This window comes from Prionailurus bengalensis, chromosome C1 (assembly GCF_016509475.1).
Source record: "Prionailurus bengalensis isolate Pbe53 chromosome C1, Fcat_Pben_1.1_paternal_pri, whole genome shotgun sequence".
NCBI classification, from domain to species: Eukaryota; Metazoa; Chordata; class Mammalia; order Carnivora; family Felidae; genus Prionailurus; species Prionailurus bengalensis.
The window spans coordinates 27668684-27684596 of NC_057345.1; the positions used below are offsets into that span (position 1 = coordinate 27668684).

The 15913-nt window shown below is 36.7% G+C and overlaps 1 protein-coding gene across 1 annotated transcript in view; it reads left to right on the forward strand.

Annotated features, from left to right (window-relative positions):
* Window positions 1-15913, forward strand: part of LOC122480275 (protein argonaute-3) — a 128759-nt gene that overhangs the window by 58458 nt on the left and 54388 nt on the right. The window contains exon 6 of the mRNA XM_043574476.1: window positions 12843-12977. Within this exon, the coding sequence (XP_043430411.1) occupies window positions 12843-12977 (135 nt within the window). The remainder of the gene's footprint in view (window positions 1-12842; window positions 12978-15913) is intronic.

The window sequence follows — 15913 nt, forward strand, 5'->3', positions numbered from 1 at the left end:
ATATAACTGGTAATAAGGTAGCAGAGGAAAGGGTCTATATCTGCAGGCAGCCTGACCTAGGATGAAGCAGAGCATTCCTAAGCTTACTCTTGTTGGAAAAGCAAAGGACTGTCCATAGGTGCTCTGAAGTGACAGAAAATACACTAGTGCCAGTTGTGGGCACCTTCCAGCGTTCTGAAAAATTCCTGATTTCTGCCAAACACCATGGCCTGAGACCGAGCATGCAAGCACAGGAGACAGTCACCCACAGTCCCACAGCGCTCATGAGAGAGACGAACCATCGGCTCAGTTGTGATCGTGTGACATTCAGTGTCACGTACTGCTCATCTTGTGGAATATTCGCAGAACAAGTTATTTGCAATCCAAAGTTTTACTGTAATCTATTTTGGAGTTTTCTTTTTCCTGTACATGTTTACCCTTCCTACTCCTTTATGTTTTGATCTCTGCCTTCCATGTTAGAGTCTTTCTTTCTTCAGATACATTGTATCTTTGGTTATCTACTCATGATTCATTAGGATCTAAAACACTGACTAGAAGCTCCGAATGCATCTTTGGGGCCAGTTGAATATGAACTTCATTATAGGGTGGTTTCAGTGGACTGATGTTAGGGGACCTACATTTGTATCCTCAAGTCTGTTTGCTTGGCTGGTCAGGTTACTCAAAGATAAGTCTTTTCAGCTCCTGCCTGAAGGGTATCAGTCTGATTGTCTACATTCTAGAAGCCAACATTCAGCATTTAATGTTCATATTCATTTAATCCCTTCTTTTTGGTACAGTCTGTGCCCTCAACTGTGCCTGATATGCTCCCTCCAGAGAGCCTTTCCTTTATTTTTTCCAGAAAATAAACCTCTGGATTTATGTAGGGATGACAAAAGGGCAGTTGTTCAGCAATGTGGGATTAGACAAGGGTCTAAGACGCCGCCTGCTTCTCAAACAGCTTTCCTCTTTATTTTTCCACACCTCTCCCCATTCTGTCACTAGTTTCAGAGGTACTGCCTAGTTTCAGAGGTGCTGCCACTCCTCATGCTTTTTGAAGATTTTATAGTGTAGATGCAGTTGGTTCTTATCTTTCCCAACCTAGCTGGCTTGGGATTTCATTTTCTTGGATCTACTATGTCAGTTACAACCTGTCCACTTGCTTTTCGGCTTTTTTTTTTTTTTTTTAATTTTAAATTTTTATTTAATTTCTTTTTTTTTTTTTTGAGAGAGAGAGAGAGAAAGAGAGCACCAGCAGAGCAGGGAAGGGACAGAGAGAGAGGGGAATAGAAGATCTGAAGTGGGCTCTGCAGTGACAGCAGCAAGCCTGATGTGGGGCTGGAACTCACAGACTGTGAGATCATGATCTGAGCCAATGTTGGACACTCAACCAACTGAGCCACCTGGCGCTTCTTGCTTTTCGTCTTCTGAAGTGTTGATGGATTTCCTGTTTTCTGTTCTCCCCTCTTTCTAAGATTATGTTTTTGGTTTTTTAGAGAGAGAGCATAAGTCTGGGAGAGGAAGAGTGGGAGAGGGAGATCATCTTAAACGGCTCCATGTTCATGGAGCCTAACGCAGGGCTGGATCCCATGACCCTGTGATCATGACCTGAGCCAAAATCAAGAGTCAGATGCTCAACAGAGTGAGCCACCCAGGCACCCCCCCCCCCCTTTTATAATTCCTTACCATAGTTATAACGGAGTTTGGGGATTGGGGAAGGAATGAAATGAGCATCATAACCCAGAATTTGTTCTTAAAAGGCAGAGTCTTTGTCTGGATCATCTCTAAATTTCAACCCATAAGAGAGTCCTTGATATAGTAGGTACTTAATATGTTTACAGGGATGATTAAGTCTTGCTTTACAACTATAAAACTCAGTTGGTAACAAGTTTGTGATGAAGGCCTGGTTTCTTGCCGCATGGACCGCTCAAGAGGTCTGGTTAAGTTTTCTCACAGTATTGTGGCTGACTTTCTCTGGAGCAAGTAATCCATGATAGAGCAAGGTAGAAGCTGTAATGACATTAAGGCCTAGTATTGAAAGCTACATTTTGCCATTTTCATAATATCCTGTTAGTTACACAGTTATATTCATTGTAGGAAAGACTTATACAAAGTTGTGAATTCTATAAGGCAAGACTTATTAGGGACATCTTGCAGGCTGGGTATCACACAAAGTTTCTGTCCTAACCTAAAGAACAAATCCAAATTAAAAGAAGGTAAAAAATAATAAAGATCAGAGCAAATATTAATTAAATAGAAAACAGTGCAGAAAATGAATGAACCCAAAAGTTGGTTCTTTTAATGAAATTAAAAACTCCTAGCAAGACTAAACTGATTTAGAAAAATAGAAAAAAACAGATTACCAGTATCAGGAATGAAAGAGGGTCTCACTAAAGGTCCTTTAGAATTGAAAGGTTAATAAGGAAATGTTATGAGCTTTATACCAGTTAATTTGATAATTTAACATGACTTTACAGAAATTTACTCTGAAGAATAATCTGAATAGCTCTATATCTATTAAATTCAATTCATAATCCCCTGAAAATTCCAGTGATTTTACTGGTGAATTTTATCTAACATTTAAGGAAAATATAGTACTGGTCTTTCACTAATTCAGGAAATAGAGGAAGAAAGACTTTCCAACTTTATGAGGCTAGTATACCTGTGATACCAACACTTGACAAAAACAGTATAATCCTCCCAACAAACAGAAAAATCATTAGACACATTCTAACGTTCTCATGATAAAAATTTACAATAAACTAGCAATAAAAGGAAACTTTTTCAGCTTGATAAAAGCGTCTAGAAAACATAAGAGGCATTATCTTCATACTAAAGGGTAAAAAAAGATTAAAAGCTTTTACTCCAAGATCAAGGCAAGGATACTTGCTTTTCACTGCTTGATTCAGCATGGTGCTAGCAGTGCAAACCAATGCACCGAGGCAAGAAAAATAAAGACATAATGTTGTAAGGGAAGAAATAAAATTCTCCCTGTTTGCAGAAGACCTGTTATTCTCTACATAAAAAAATCCTAATGAGTCTACCAAAAAAAAAAAAAAAAAAAAACCACACAAACCTACTAGAATTAATAGATGAATTTAGCAAGGACACAGTATACTAGTAGCATAGACAAAAATCAATACAAGCAGTATAACAAGAAATAATACTAGCAGTCAACAATTAAGAAAAAATACCATTAATAATAAAAAAAATAGATTTAAAGAAAGATTTGCAAGTCCTGTATAATGAAAGCTACAAAGACTTCCCAAGAAAGATATAAAGATACCATGTTTTTGGACCAGAACACTAAAATTGTTAAGCTGTCCGTTCTCCCCAAATTGACCTATAGACTCAACACAATCCTAATGAAAATCTCATCAGGATTTTTTTTTAATATAAGTTGACAAGCTGTCTTAAGATTTATATGGGAATACAAAGAACCTAAAATAGCCAAAAACATTTCAAAGAAAAACAAAGTGGGAAGATTTATACTACTAGTTTTAGGGTGTTTAAATTTTTTTTAGTTTTTATATTTTTTAAGTTTATTTATTTATTTTGAGAGAAAGAGTGCACTGGCAGGAGAGAGCAGAGAAGGAGAGAGAATCCCAGGCAGGCTCTGCCACTGTCAGCACTGAGTCCAAATCGGGGCTCAATCTCAGCAATTGTGAGATCATGACCTGAGCCAAAATCAAGAGTCGGATTCTTAACCAACCAGGCACCCCATACTACCTGGTTTTAAAGATAGGCTACAAAACCATAGTAATCAATACAGTGTGATATTGGGGTGAAGGTAGACCTGTTAATCAAGTTATAGAAAAGCTACAGATATTAAGATACTTGATCTTTATTTTTTTTCTTAAGATACTTGATCTTTTAATTTTTTTTTTTTCAACATTCATTCACTTTTTTGGGACAGAGAGAGACAGCATGAATGGGGGAGGGGCAGAGAGAGAGGGAGACACAGGATCGGAAACAGGCTCCAGGCTCTGAGCCATCAGCCCAGAGCCCGACGCGGGGCTCGAACTCCCGGACTGCGAGATCGTGACCTGGCTGAAGTCGGATGCTTAACTGACTGCGCCACCCAGGCGCCCCTTAAGATACTTGATCTTAATCACAGGCTGAGAAGCAATTAGAATAGCTACAGAAAGAGACCCACTCATGTGGTTGATTGATATTTGACAGAGGAGCCAATATAATTCAGTGAGAAAAAGGTAGTATTTTTTTTTTTAATACTTTATTTTAGAGAGAAAGTGAGCACGATGTGGGAAGAGAGAATCTTAAGGAGACTCCATGCTCAGCACAGAGCTGGATGCACGGCTCGATCCCAAACCCTGGAGTCATGACCTGAGCCAAAATCAAGAGTTGGTGCTCAACCAACTGAACCACCCAGGTTCCCCGAAAGGATAGTCTTAATGAGTGATGCCAGAACAACTGGATATGTGTATGAAAAAAATAAACATAACCCCTACTTCACACCATACTCAAAAATTAATCCACAGAGCTAAAACTGGGAAATTTCTAAGAAAACAGGAAAAATATTCATGTCCTTGGAGTGAAAGATCTATTTTTTCAGTTTATTTATTTTGAGAGAGAGATCGTGAGCAGGGGAGGGGCAGAGCAAGGGAGAGAAAATCCCAGGCAGGCTCCATGTTATCAGCATATATCCTGACGTGGGGCTCCATCCCACGAACCGAAAGATCGTTACCTGAGCCGAAATTAAGAATTGGACACTTAAGCGACTGAGCCACCCAGGCTCCCCAAAACATTTTTTAATATACTGGAAACTTCATCTGAATGAAAACCCTCTTTTCAAAACACTTAAGATGAAAAAGTAGGCACTGCTGGGAGAAACTATTTGCAAAACATCTATCTAAATAAAAGACTTGTGTCCAGAATATTAAAAACTTATACCAGACAATTTTTTAAATGTGGTCAAAAGCAGACACTTCACAAAAGATGTATGTGAATGGCAAGTAAACACTTGAAAAGATGCTAAACATCATTGCTCATCTGAGAAAGGCAAATAACCACAATGAGGTACTTACTTCACACCCACTGCATGGGCTAAATTAAAATGACTGGCAATACCAGGGCACCTGGGTAACTCAGTTGGTTTAAGCATCTGACTAAGGTCATGATCTCATGGTTTGTGCATTTCAGCCCCACATCAGGCTCTGTACTGACAGCATGGAGCCTGTTTGGGATTCTCTCTCTGCCTGCCTGTCTGTCTCTCTCTCTCTCTCTCTCTCTCTCTCTCTCTCTCTCTCTCTCTCTGTCAAAACAAATAAAAACTTTAAAAATTCCACCATTAAAAAAAAAAAAGACTGTCAATACCAGTGTTAGGGTGTGAAGCAACTGGAAATGGTAGGTGTAAATTGTACAACCACTTTGAAAAATATTTTGGCATATTCTTTTAAAGTTAAACATTTTCTGGCTTTATGACCCACCAATTTTATTCCTAGGCCTTTCCCCAAGACACAAGAAAAAAGAGGTCATACAAAGATTTATGTGCATATATTGGTTTATTCATAATAACTAGAAACAGGAAATAACCCAAATATCCAAGAACAGGTGAATGGAGAAACAAATTTTGATCTATTCATACAAGGAAATACTACCCAGGAATTAAAAAGAACTAACTATTAATTTATACAGCAGTATGAATGAATCTCAATTAAAATGTGCAAAAGAACGAACTCAAAATGGTATATACAGTATAATTACATTTATATGAAATTTTATAACCAGTTAATCTATTGTGAAAGAATACTATAAGTGTTTGCCGAGGGCAGATGTGGGAGAAACTAACTACGTAGAGGCAGGAAAGTACTTTCTGGGGTGATAGAAATTTTTCTTCTTAATTGGGGTTGTAGTAGCATAGATATATACATTTGTCAAAATCATTGAACTTTACACTTAAAATGCATTTTATTATATGTAAGCCTGAAAATCCTTTTCTAAAAGTAAAGTATTCCTACATAACCCACCAGAAAGGCTAAAATTCAAGTCTGACAGTACTAACAGTGAGAAATTAGCACAAAAATGACTTATACATTGCTCATGAGAGGGTCAGTTGTTAAAACCATTTTGGAAGAGTTGGCATTATCTAGGAAAATTAGAGATACAGATCCTTCATGACTCAGCAATTCTTTTAGATGGAGCCTTTTCTACCAGAGAAATTTATATGTGTATGTGCATCAATAAGACCCAACTATAGGAATTTTCATAACCTTACAGTAACCAAAGGAAAATGCCAACACAAATGTCCAACATTAGAATAGATAACTATATTTTTTTACCAGAGTGTTAGTGCAGTGAAAATGAAGAAACTATTTACATTTAATATATATGAGCTAGAGACCATCCTTAGCAACAGTCTCAAAAGGATTACATGCTTTATGTTTCCAGTTATATAAAGTTCAAGAACCAGGAAAACTAAACTGTTTTTGAATCTGTACTTAGGTTGTGTATTTAAAGAAAAGGAAGTGATTACCATGAGCCAGGACTTTGATTACCTTTGAAGGAGAGAGAGGAAGTTAGGATTGGGAAGGGGCTAAGAAAGAGGTTGCTAAGATACTGGCAATATTTAGTTGTTGATCCAGTGCTGGTTCTGTATATATTTATTGTATAATACTCTCAGTAATATTCATATTTTATATACTTTACTAAATGTGTGATATTTTATATTAAAAATAGAAAAAATAAAACAATTCTTTAATCTATCAATATCTCCTGGATGCTATGTTAATAATATCTTGCCAGGTGATAATAGGAAATTCAAGGATATTTAACATGGCCTCTAAAGTGCTCACTAATTATAACCATAAAAAGACATTCATTGTGTAATAAGTAGTCTTCATCTCTGTTCTCATACTTTCAGAGCCATGGGAGTAAGCCTATTAAAATTGAAGCAGATAACATCCATACCATGTAACCTCTCAGGAGGTAGTATGTGTACATTAAGGTATAATTGTGATTATGTTTTTACAAGCTTCCAATGTTATTTACTGTTCTATTTTATACTATTCATTTGGACCTGGACTTATTTCATAGTCATAGTTATTTTAAATATGGCAAGCACTTACTACTTTCTTTTTTCTTATCTGTTATTTTCTGCCATGTCTTTTGACATAGTGAAAAGCAAACTTAAGAATTCTAACCCCTTCTTGGGGCACCTGAGTGGCTTAGACCGTTAAGGGTCTGACTTGGGCTCAGGTCATCATCTCATTATTCCTTAGTTCCAGCCCTGCATATGGGGCTGTCTGCTGACAATGCAGAGCCCACTTTGGGTCCTTTGCCCCTCCTCTTCTGATGCGTGTGTGCAGTCAGTCTCTCTCTCTCTCTCTCTCTCTCTCTCACTCTCTCACTCTCTTCCCCCCCCCATCTCTCCCCCCCCCCCCCCGCCTTCCCTCTTTCTGAAAAAAAAAAAAAAATTCTAAGGGCACCTGGGTGGCTCCATCAATTAAGCATCCAGCTTCGGCTCAGGTCATGATTTCCTGGTTGGTGAGTTCTAGCCCTTCGTAGGGCTCTGTGCTGACAGCTCAGAGCCTGGAGCCTGCTTCACATTCTGTGTCTCCCTCTCTCTCTGCCCCTCCCCTACCCTCCCCTTCCCGCACTCTCTCTCTCTCAAAAAAATAAGTAAACATTTTTAAAAAATTCTAATTCCTTCTTAATGGAACATTCTCCTATAAGACCTCTTTAAGGAGTTAGTTTACATTAACAAAGTGATTTTGCCTAGAATTAAGACCTCACTAGATCAGTGAACAAATGACATGAATGAACAGTTCTTCAGAAATGAAAAAAGAGGGATGCCTGGGTGGCTCAGTCTGCTGAGTGATGGACTTCAGCTCAGGTCTTGATCTCACGGTTTGTGGGTTTGATCCGACATTGGGCTCTGTGCTGCCAGCTCGGAGCCTGGAGCCTGCTTCAGATTCTGTGTCTCTAGCTCTTTGCCCCTCCCCCCCACACGCTCTTTCCCTCTTTCTCCTTCTCCCTCTCCCTCTCTCTCTCTCTCAATGAATAAACATTTAAAAAAAAATTTTTTAAAGAAATGAAAAAAGAAGCTCTGTTGAGTTCCTATTGTGGTCTGCGTACAAGTAGGTACTTTGCATTGAATCCCCACACTAATGCTATGAGTAGTAGGTATTCTAAATTTACAACTGAACAAATAGAAATTCACAGAAATCATAATCAGTAAATGTTGGACCTAGGATCAAAATCTATGTCTATTTTATTTTAAAGCTTGTCCTTGTTTTATTATTCAAACACTGCTATGCATGAAAAGAAGAAAATAAACATAGCTTGGAAAAATCAATGTGCAACAAACAATCAGTGACAGGAATTAAAGGATGTATTTCTATCAGCAAAAAAAAATTATTTATCAATCTATATAAAGATACATTAGAGGTGTAGAGTGTATTACAAAACCTTACTGAAATTTAAATGTCCTTAATAAATTTGGAGATGAATGTTGATGAATTGGAAGACTATCCTACTGGTATTCTAGACATAGTCTCTTTTGGTGATTTTTTTCCTTAGTTGTAGATTATATATATCTAGATACTGGCAAATTAAGTAGTAGATAATATCTCATTTTCCACCAAAGTCCTCTCAATAATATCTGTACTTGATTTCTAATTTTATTGATCTGAATTCTAACACCTGGCTAGTCCATTTTAATTATGTGCACACACTCCAGATTTATCCATCTGTTGATGGATATTTTGGTTTTACTATTAAAAACAATGCTACAATAAGCATTCTTACTCATGCCTCCTCTGGCATATAGGGAATTTCTCTAGAGTATGTATTTCAACATAGTGGAACTGCTGGATGGAAAAGTAAGCATATCTTCAAATTTACTATACATTACTATTTGCTCTCGTCATTGTATCAGTTTATAGCCCTCCAGTCTGCATGAGAGCATTCATTCTTCCATTGGCTTGTTGTCAGTTTGTGTTACAGGTCTTAAAATTCTTTGCCCATCTTGACTGGTGTAAAATGATAGCTCAATATTGTTATGTATTTCCTTAATTACACATAAAATAATTCATGAAAATTTATGGGTTTCAACATTTAGATTTCTCTTTTATGTAATGCTAGTTCATGTCATTTGCCACATTTGTTGTATCTTGATTATAGGAACTCATTACATATTTCAATACTAATTATTTGTGGGGTGCCTCGGTGGCTCAGTCAGTTGAGCGTCCGGCTTCGGCTCAGGTCATGATCTCACGGTTTGTGGGTTCCAGCCCCACTTCAGGCTCTGTGTTTGATGGCTCAGAGCCTGGAGCCTGCTTCGAATTCTGTGTCTCCCTCTCTCTCTGTGTTCCTCCCCCACTCATGCTCTCTCTCTCTCCTTCAACAATAAATAAACATTAAAAAAAATTTTTTTTTAAATACTGATTATTTGTTATAGGTGTTACACATGTCCTCTACCAATCTATAGCCTCATTTTGCTGCTGTTTTGGGTGGTTTTTTGTTGTTTTGCTTTGTTTATGGGTGCATTTCTTACAGTTCTCTTCCATATTTTTTTTTCCCTTATAGTTTTAATAGTTTATAGTTTATGTATTTTAAGAAATTCTTAGGGGTGTGTTGGTTGAGCATCTGACTCTTAATTTCAGCTCAGGTCATGATGCTAGGGTCATGGGATTGAGCCCCATGTTGGAATCCGCACTGAGCATGGAGCCCACTTAAGATTCTCTCTCCCTCTGCCACTCTCCCCCGCTTGTGCTCAAGAGAGAGAGAGAGAGAGAGAAAGAAATTCTTATGATTTCAATAGTTTATAGTTTTAATACCTTGTTAAGAAATTCTTCCTTACCACCAAGATCATAAAGATATTCTAGGGGTGCCTGAGGGGCTCACTGGGTAAAGCATCTGACTGTGGGTTTCGGCTCAGATCATGATCTCAGAGTTCATGAGATCGAGCCCTTTGTTGGGCTCCACACTGACAGCACAGAGCCTATTTGGGATTCTTTCTCTCCCTGTTTCTCTGTTCCCCCCACCCAAAATAAAACATTTTTTAAAAAAGATATTCTATATTTTCTTCTAAATGTTTTTTTTTCATATTTATTCTCTGCATAATAATTTGTTTTTGTATATTGTGTGAGGTAGGCTTTCAAATCTGTTCTGCTGGTCTGTGTGTCTATCCCCATAGTCTCTTGACTTGAATAAGATTATACCAAATCTTTTTTTTTTTTTCCTCATGAATTCTCACTGATCTTTTATTTTTCTACCCGATATTTTCCTTTTTATTTTTTTTATTTTATTATTATTTTTTTAATATATGAAATTTATTGACAAATTGGTTTCCATACAACACCCAGTGCTCATCCCAAAAGGTCCCCTCCTCAATACCCATCACCCACCCTCCCCTCCCTCCCACCCCCCATCAACCCTCAGTTTAAGATTATACCAAATCTTGATAAATGATAGGGCAGACCTTAGACTTAAAAATTGTCTTGGCTAAGGTCACCTGGGTGGCTCAGTGTGTTAAGCATCTGACTCATGATTTCAGCTCAGGTCATGATCCCAGAGTTGTGGGATTCAGCCCCTCATTGGGTTCTGTACTGAGCATGGAGCCTGCTTGAGATTCTCTCTCTCCTTCTGCTCCTCACCCCTGCTTGCATACTCTCTCTCTGAAAAAAAAATTTTTTTTTTAAATAAATATTCTTGTTTTGTTGCCCTTTCGTGTTAGTTTTAGGATTAGCTTCTTAATTTCCAGAGGTCCAGGTGATAGGTATTTTGATTGAAATTACTCTGAATTTGCAGATTAATATGGGAATAATTTATACAAATAGGGTATATTACTCCATTTATTTAGATCTTCTGTAGTATCTTTCAATAGTAAAGATACCCTTTACTTCTCTAGACCTTTTGTTGTTTTTACATTTTTATTTTTTATTTTTGAGAGACAGAGAAAGAGCACAAGTGGGGGAGGGGAAGAGAGAGAATGAGACACAGAATCCGAAGCAGGCTCCAGGCTTTGAGCTGTCAGCACAGAGCCCGACACGGGGCTCGAACTCACGAACCATGAGATCATGGCCTGAGCTGAAGTCGGACGCTTAACCGACTGAGCCACTCAGGCGCCCCTACTTCTCTATATCTTATACATATTTTGTTTGGATTTCATCCCAAGTCCTACTGTTTTTTGTTGTAATTTTAACATGTATTTTGCTAAATTACATTTTAATTTGGTTGCCAATGTATAAGAATAATTTCTTTTCATATATTGATCTTAAGTCTAGCAACCTTGCTGAACTCTCATTAATTCTATAATTTATCTGTAGATTTTATTGGGTTTTCTGTGTAGTCATACTGTGAATAATTTTTTCCCTTTCTAGTCTTTTTACCCGTTATTTCTCTAACTTGCAGTACTGTGCTAGCTAGAACTTCCTAGTAAATGAAGTTGAATTTACCATAGATGTTTTTTAATATGAATTTTTAAAAATTATTTTAGAGAAAGAAAGTGAGTGTGAGCAGGGGAGCAGAGCAGTTGGAGGGAGGTAGGATGGGGGGAGAGAGAGAGAGAGAGAGAAAGAGAGGAAGGAAGGGAGAGAGAGATAAAAAAAGAGAGAGAGAGATAAGTAGATAAACAAATCCTGGGCAGGCTCCATATTCAGTGAGGAGCCTGAGGCAGAGCTCCATCCCAGGACCCTGGGATCATGACCTGAGCCAAAATCAGGAGTCAGATGCTTAACTGACTGAGCCCAAGTGCCCCTGAATTTGCCATAGGTTTTTGGTAGATAATTTTTATCAAATTAAGGAAATTCTTGGGGTGCCTGGGTGGCTCAGTTGGTTGAGCGTCCAGCTTTGGCTCAGGTCATGATCTCACAGTTTGTGAGTTCGAGCCCCGTGTCAGGCTCTGTGCTGACAGCTCAGAGCCTGGAGCCTGTTTCGGATTCTGTGTCTCCCTCTCTCTCTGCTCCTTCCCCGCTCGTGCTCTGTCTCCGTCTCTCAAAAATAAATAAACATTAAAAAAAAATTTTTTTAATAAAACATTTAAAAAGAAAAGAAATGAGTGATGGTGATGTGCTAACTATTGGTGAAGCTCTTCTAGTTCTGAAGCCCAAGATTAAGAAGTCATGCTGGTTGACTGTTAGTAAACTACCAACTGTAGCTAGATCACATCGGGCAAATGCTCTTTACTTACTACTTCCTGTAATTTGGATTAGTACCAGTATCATTTACTAACACTGTCTTCTCAAATCTGTGCAAGACAGGGAAAGCTTTCACTAGAATAAACAGGCCAGGGTGGCACAGCAAGCTTTGTTTAGGAGCGTATGTGTGGCTCAGTCGGTTAAGCGTACAACTTCAGCTCAAGTCATGATCTCGTGGTTCTTGGGTCCAAGTCCTGCATCAGGCTCTGTGCTGATAGCTCAGCCTGGAGCCTGCTTCAGATTCTGTGTCTCCCTTGCTGTCAGCCCCTCTCCCACTCATGCTCTGTCTCTTACTGTCTCAAAAATAAACATTAAAAAAAATAACCTGATAAAAGTTAAAAAAAAAAAAAAAAAAGAATACCTAACCTTTTCCTCTGCTAAGGAGCTCTGGCATGTGTCCCCTTACAGGCCTTGTCTCATACCCAGAATATTTCTATACATGTAGCAGAGAAAGGTTTTATTCAGTTACCCATGAAGAAAAATAGATAATAAAAACTATAGGACTTGGCTTTTCTGTTCTTCTGCCTGTCTCCTAGTCAAACAGCCATCAAATTGAAACTGCTTGATTCAGAAATGCTTTTTTATATACATAAGTATGCATAAAGGATAATTATAACTTTATAATTAGTTAATTATCATGGAAACTGAGAACAAATTTCTGAGTTTTTTTACAGAAACATTAATTTGTACCATTTGTGTTTTTCTTAGTTTCTGCCACTGCCTTCTACAAAGCACAACCTGTAATTCAATTCATGTGTGAAGTTCTTGACATTCATAATATTGATGAGCAACCAAGACCTCTGACTGATTCTCATCGGGTAAAATTCACCAAAGAGATAAAAGGTGAATTAATTAGCATTTGGAACAACTTAAGTATAAAATGCATGAATATAACAAACTTTTATTGAAAAAATGTTTAAAGTCTGTTCATGTAACATCATCTGTAAAAATATAGATTATGAAATGTTACATTAAATTCATTACCATTACATCTTAGATAATTGTTTGAAAGAAAGAAATGCCAAGTAATGAAATTAATATTGATACCAGCTAATATTTTATTAATACTTTGCATTGCTAGCTAAAAGTGTAAGAGTATCTCATGGGAAAATACTGTTAAAAGTAGGAAACTTATTCCAAAAACATTGTTAGGGCAGAACTGGAGTCATTATTTTTATATATTCTAATATAATGACCTCCTTATTTTTCTGAAATGATAGAATATTTTATTCCTTTGAAACTTTATGGATATGGGGCTAGCTAGCCTGTTTCATGTGTTATTTTAGAATTGGAACTTCCATTATTTCATGTACATTATACAGTTGATCACTGATCTTGCCTATTTTATTTAGAGCTAAAATTTGTACAGTGGTGTTGCATCCTATGTATATTTTACTAACATAAATTCATCTCTATAAGGTCTTCTGGAGAGAAAAAGAAAAAATTTAATAGTGTTCTAAAATTTGTGTGTAATTCATCTTTATCTAAATGTACATTTCTATGTACATTTAAATATACATTTATAGTTTTATATGCAATCCTATTGACAGTGTAATTTATTAGCAATTGAAGGTATTTTTCATGAGTAATTTTGATTGTATAAAATTCTTGCCTTGTTCATAACTTAGAACTTAATCCTCATGTAACATGTGACTCCACTGGGGGCACCTGGCTGGCTTAGTTGAACTTGTAACTCTTGATCTTGAAGTTGTGAGTTCGAGTCCCACGTTGGGTATAGAGATTACGTAAAAAATAAAAAGATGTGACTCCACTGTATTTAGTTTTTTATTATTTAGGCAAGAAGAAAAATTAGATATTCTCTAATTAGAATGAGTAGTATAAATTCCATTTGTAAGTGTTAAATCTTACATAGTCAGAAATTGTTTTGTTTTGTTTGTATTTTAAGATTTTGACTGTTGTAGATAATTTTCAGCTTCTGGTTTGAATGAAACATTGAACTGTTTCAGTGTTCACTGAACATCTTTCAGTTCCCTGAATCAGTTAGAATACCTCAGTGCATTCTGCTTGCTCCAGTAATCATTCATTCTTTGCCATTCAGTACCCAGGGGAGAGAGAGAGTGTCAATGTAATAAAACATTAAAAGGAAAGTTCTTCCTGCTTTGAAAATGAGCATCTATTTTATCTCAAGTTATCTAAATGCCAAAATAACAAAGTGTCATATATTAGTGTATTGCAACCATATCATTGTCCTTTCATAATCCGTATTAACTGCACTGTTAGCATTGTCGAGAGGTTAGTGCATTACCCACCATTAATGTCTGATCATCAAAATACCATGGTTTCCAGTGGAGTTGCTGCTTAGTTACCACCTCTGATATCATGAAGTCACTTACATTATTTTGCGGTAACTATGCAATCAACTCATATCACCACTCTATCACAGAAAATACAAGATGTACAGAACAAGGATTCAACTGCTGCCCGAAGAGCATGGACTCGATCTTAACTTCAACTGCTCAGGGGCCCAAAGAAATGACTGAAAAAATGACTAGAAAGCATTATAAAGTTGATGTTAGAGTGAAGGTAAAGCCAAGTTTATAGGTTAAATATTTGATTTATTAAAACCAAATTTTTTTTTTATTTTTTTATTTTTTTTGGTTGGATGGAGGGTTTCGGGAGGGACCTGGGCAGAGAATTATCTAGTCCATTTTTTTTTTTTTTTTTTAATTTCAACTTTTTGCTAAGCCCTGGGTTCGGTCTAATCCTTAGGCACCTATAACCCTGGATTTGGGGTAGAAAAATCTGAGTTGGATCTACTTGATCAACTGATGATTTTTTTTCTCCATTCAAATTCAAAAAGGCTTTCTTCTTCTTATTATTTTTTAAGAAGACTCTTTAACATACATCATGTAACCCACCATGGAAACTCAGCAGAATCAAAGTTCTATGTTCTGTGCTATATATTTGGGCTTAATGTTTTAGCCAGCATAAAGGAATTTGATGGTAACTGTTAAATAGTGATACACACTGTGCTGTAACGAATAGATTTATTTAGTATATTCATTAGTTCCAGTTGAACTTTTTCCTAAATATTCAATAGTAACTTTAGGGTTGTTCCTTTGTATAATTATTCATGATGGTTTAACAGAAATATTGGAGGAAGTGTACGTAGTAAAAGTACCATATGTTTATACAAGAACCAATTTATTTTTGGTATAAACTTATTTAGTAGGCTATTAGAATATTACTAATAACTTCTTTAATTCAGGGGGAAGACTTGAAAACAAATGGCTAGGTGGTATAGATAACAGAAAAAATTTTATAATTTTTATATTGTTTTCTCCCTAAACAATATTTTTACATCCTGCTTACTTCATATTGCTTACTTCACATTTCCTTCTTATAAGGCCTTCTCTTGATAGTACTTTATTTTCTAGTTTCCTTTATAATATAGAGGCGTGTTTTATACTCTAATTGATCTGAAATTTAGTCTTACGATAGTAATTACTAATAAAAACTATTTATATCACTGATTCAATTAGGAGTTCTTCTCAAGAAAAATCCATACCAATCTGGTACAGTTGACGCTATGTGCATTTAACATCTTAATTTGTGCTGATAAATCAGAAGAAAATATTACTGTGAATGAACTTTGTGTTTGGTACTGCAGTTAGTGATTACATAGGAAAATAAATTACACTGTTTCAGGGTTTCTCAACCTTGCCACTATTAACATTTGGGGCTGGATAATTCTTTATTGTGGTCTGGGGTGGGAAGTAGTGCTGTCCCGTCCATTGTAGGATATTTAGCATCATCCC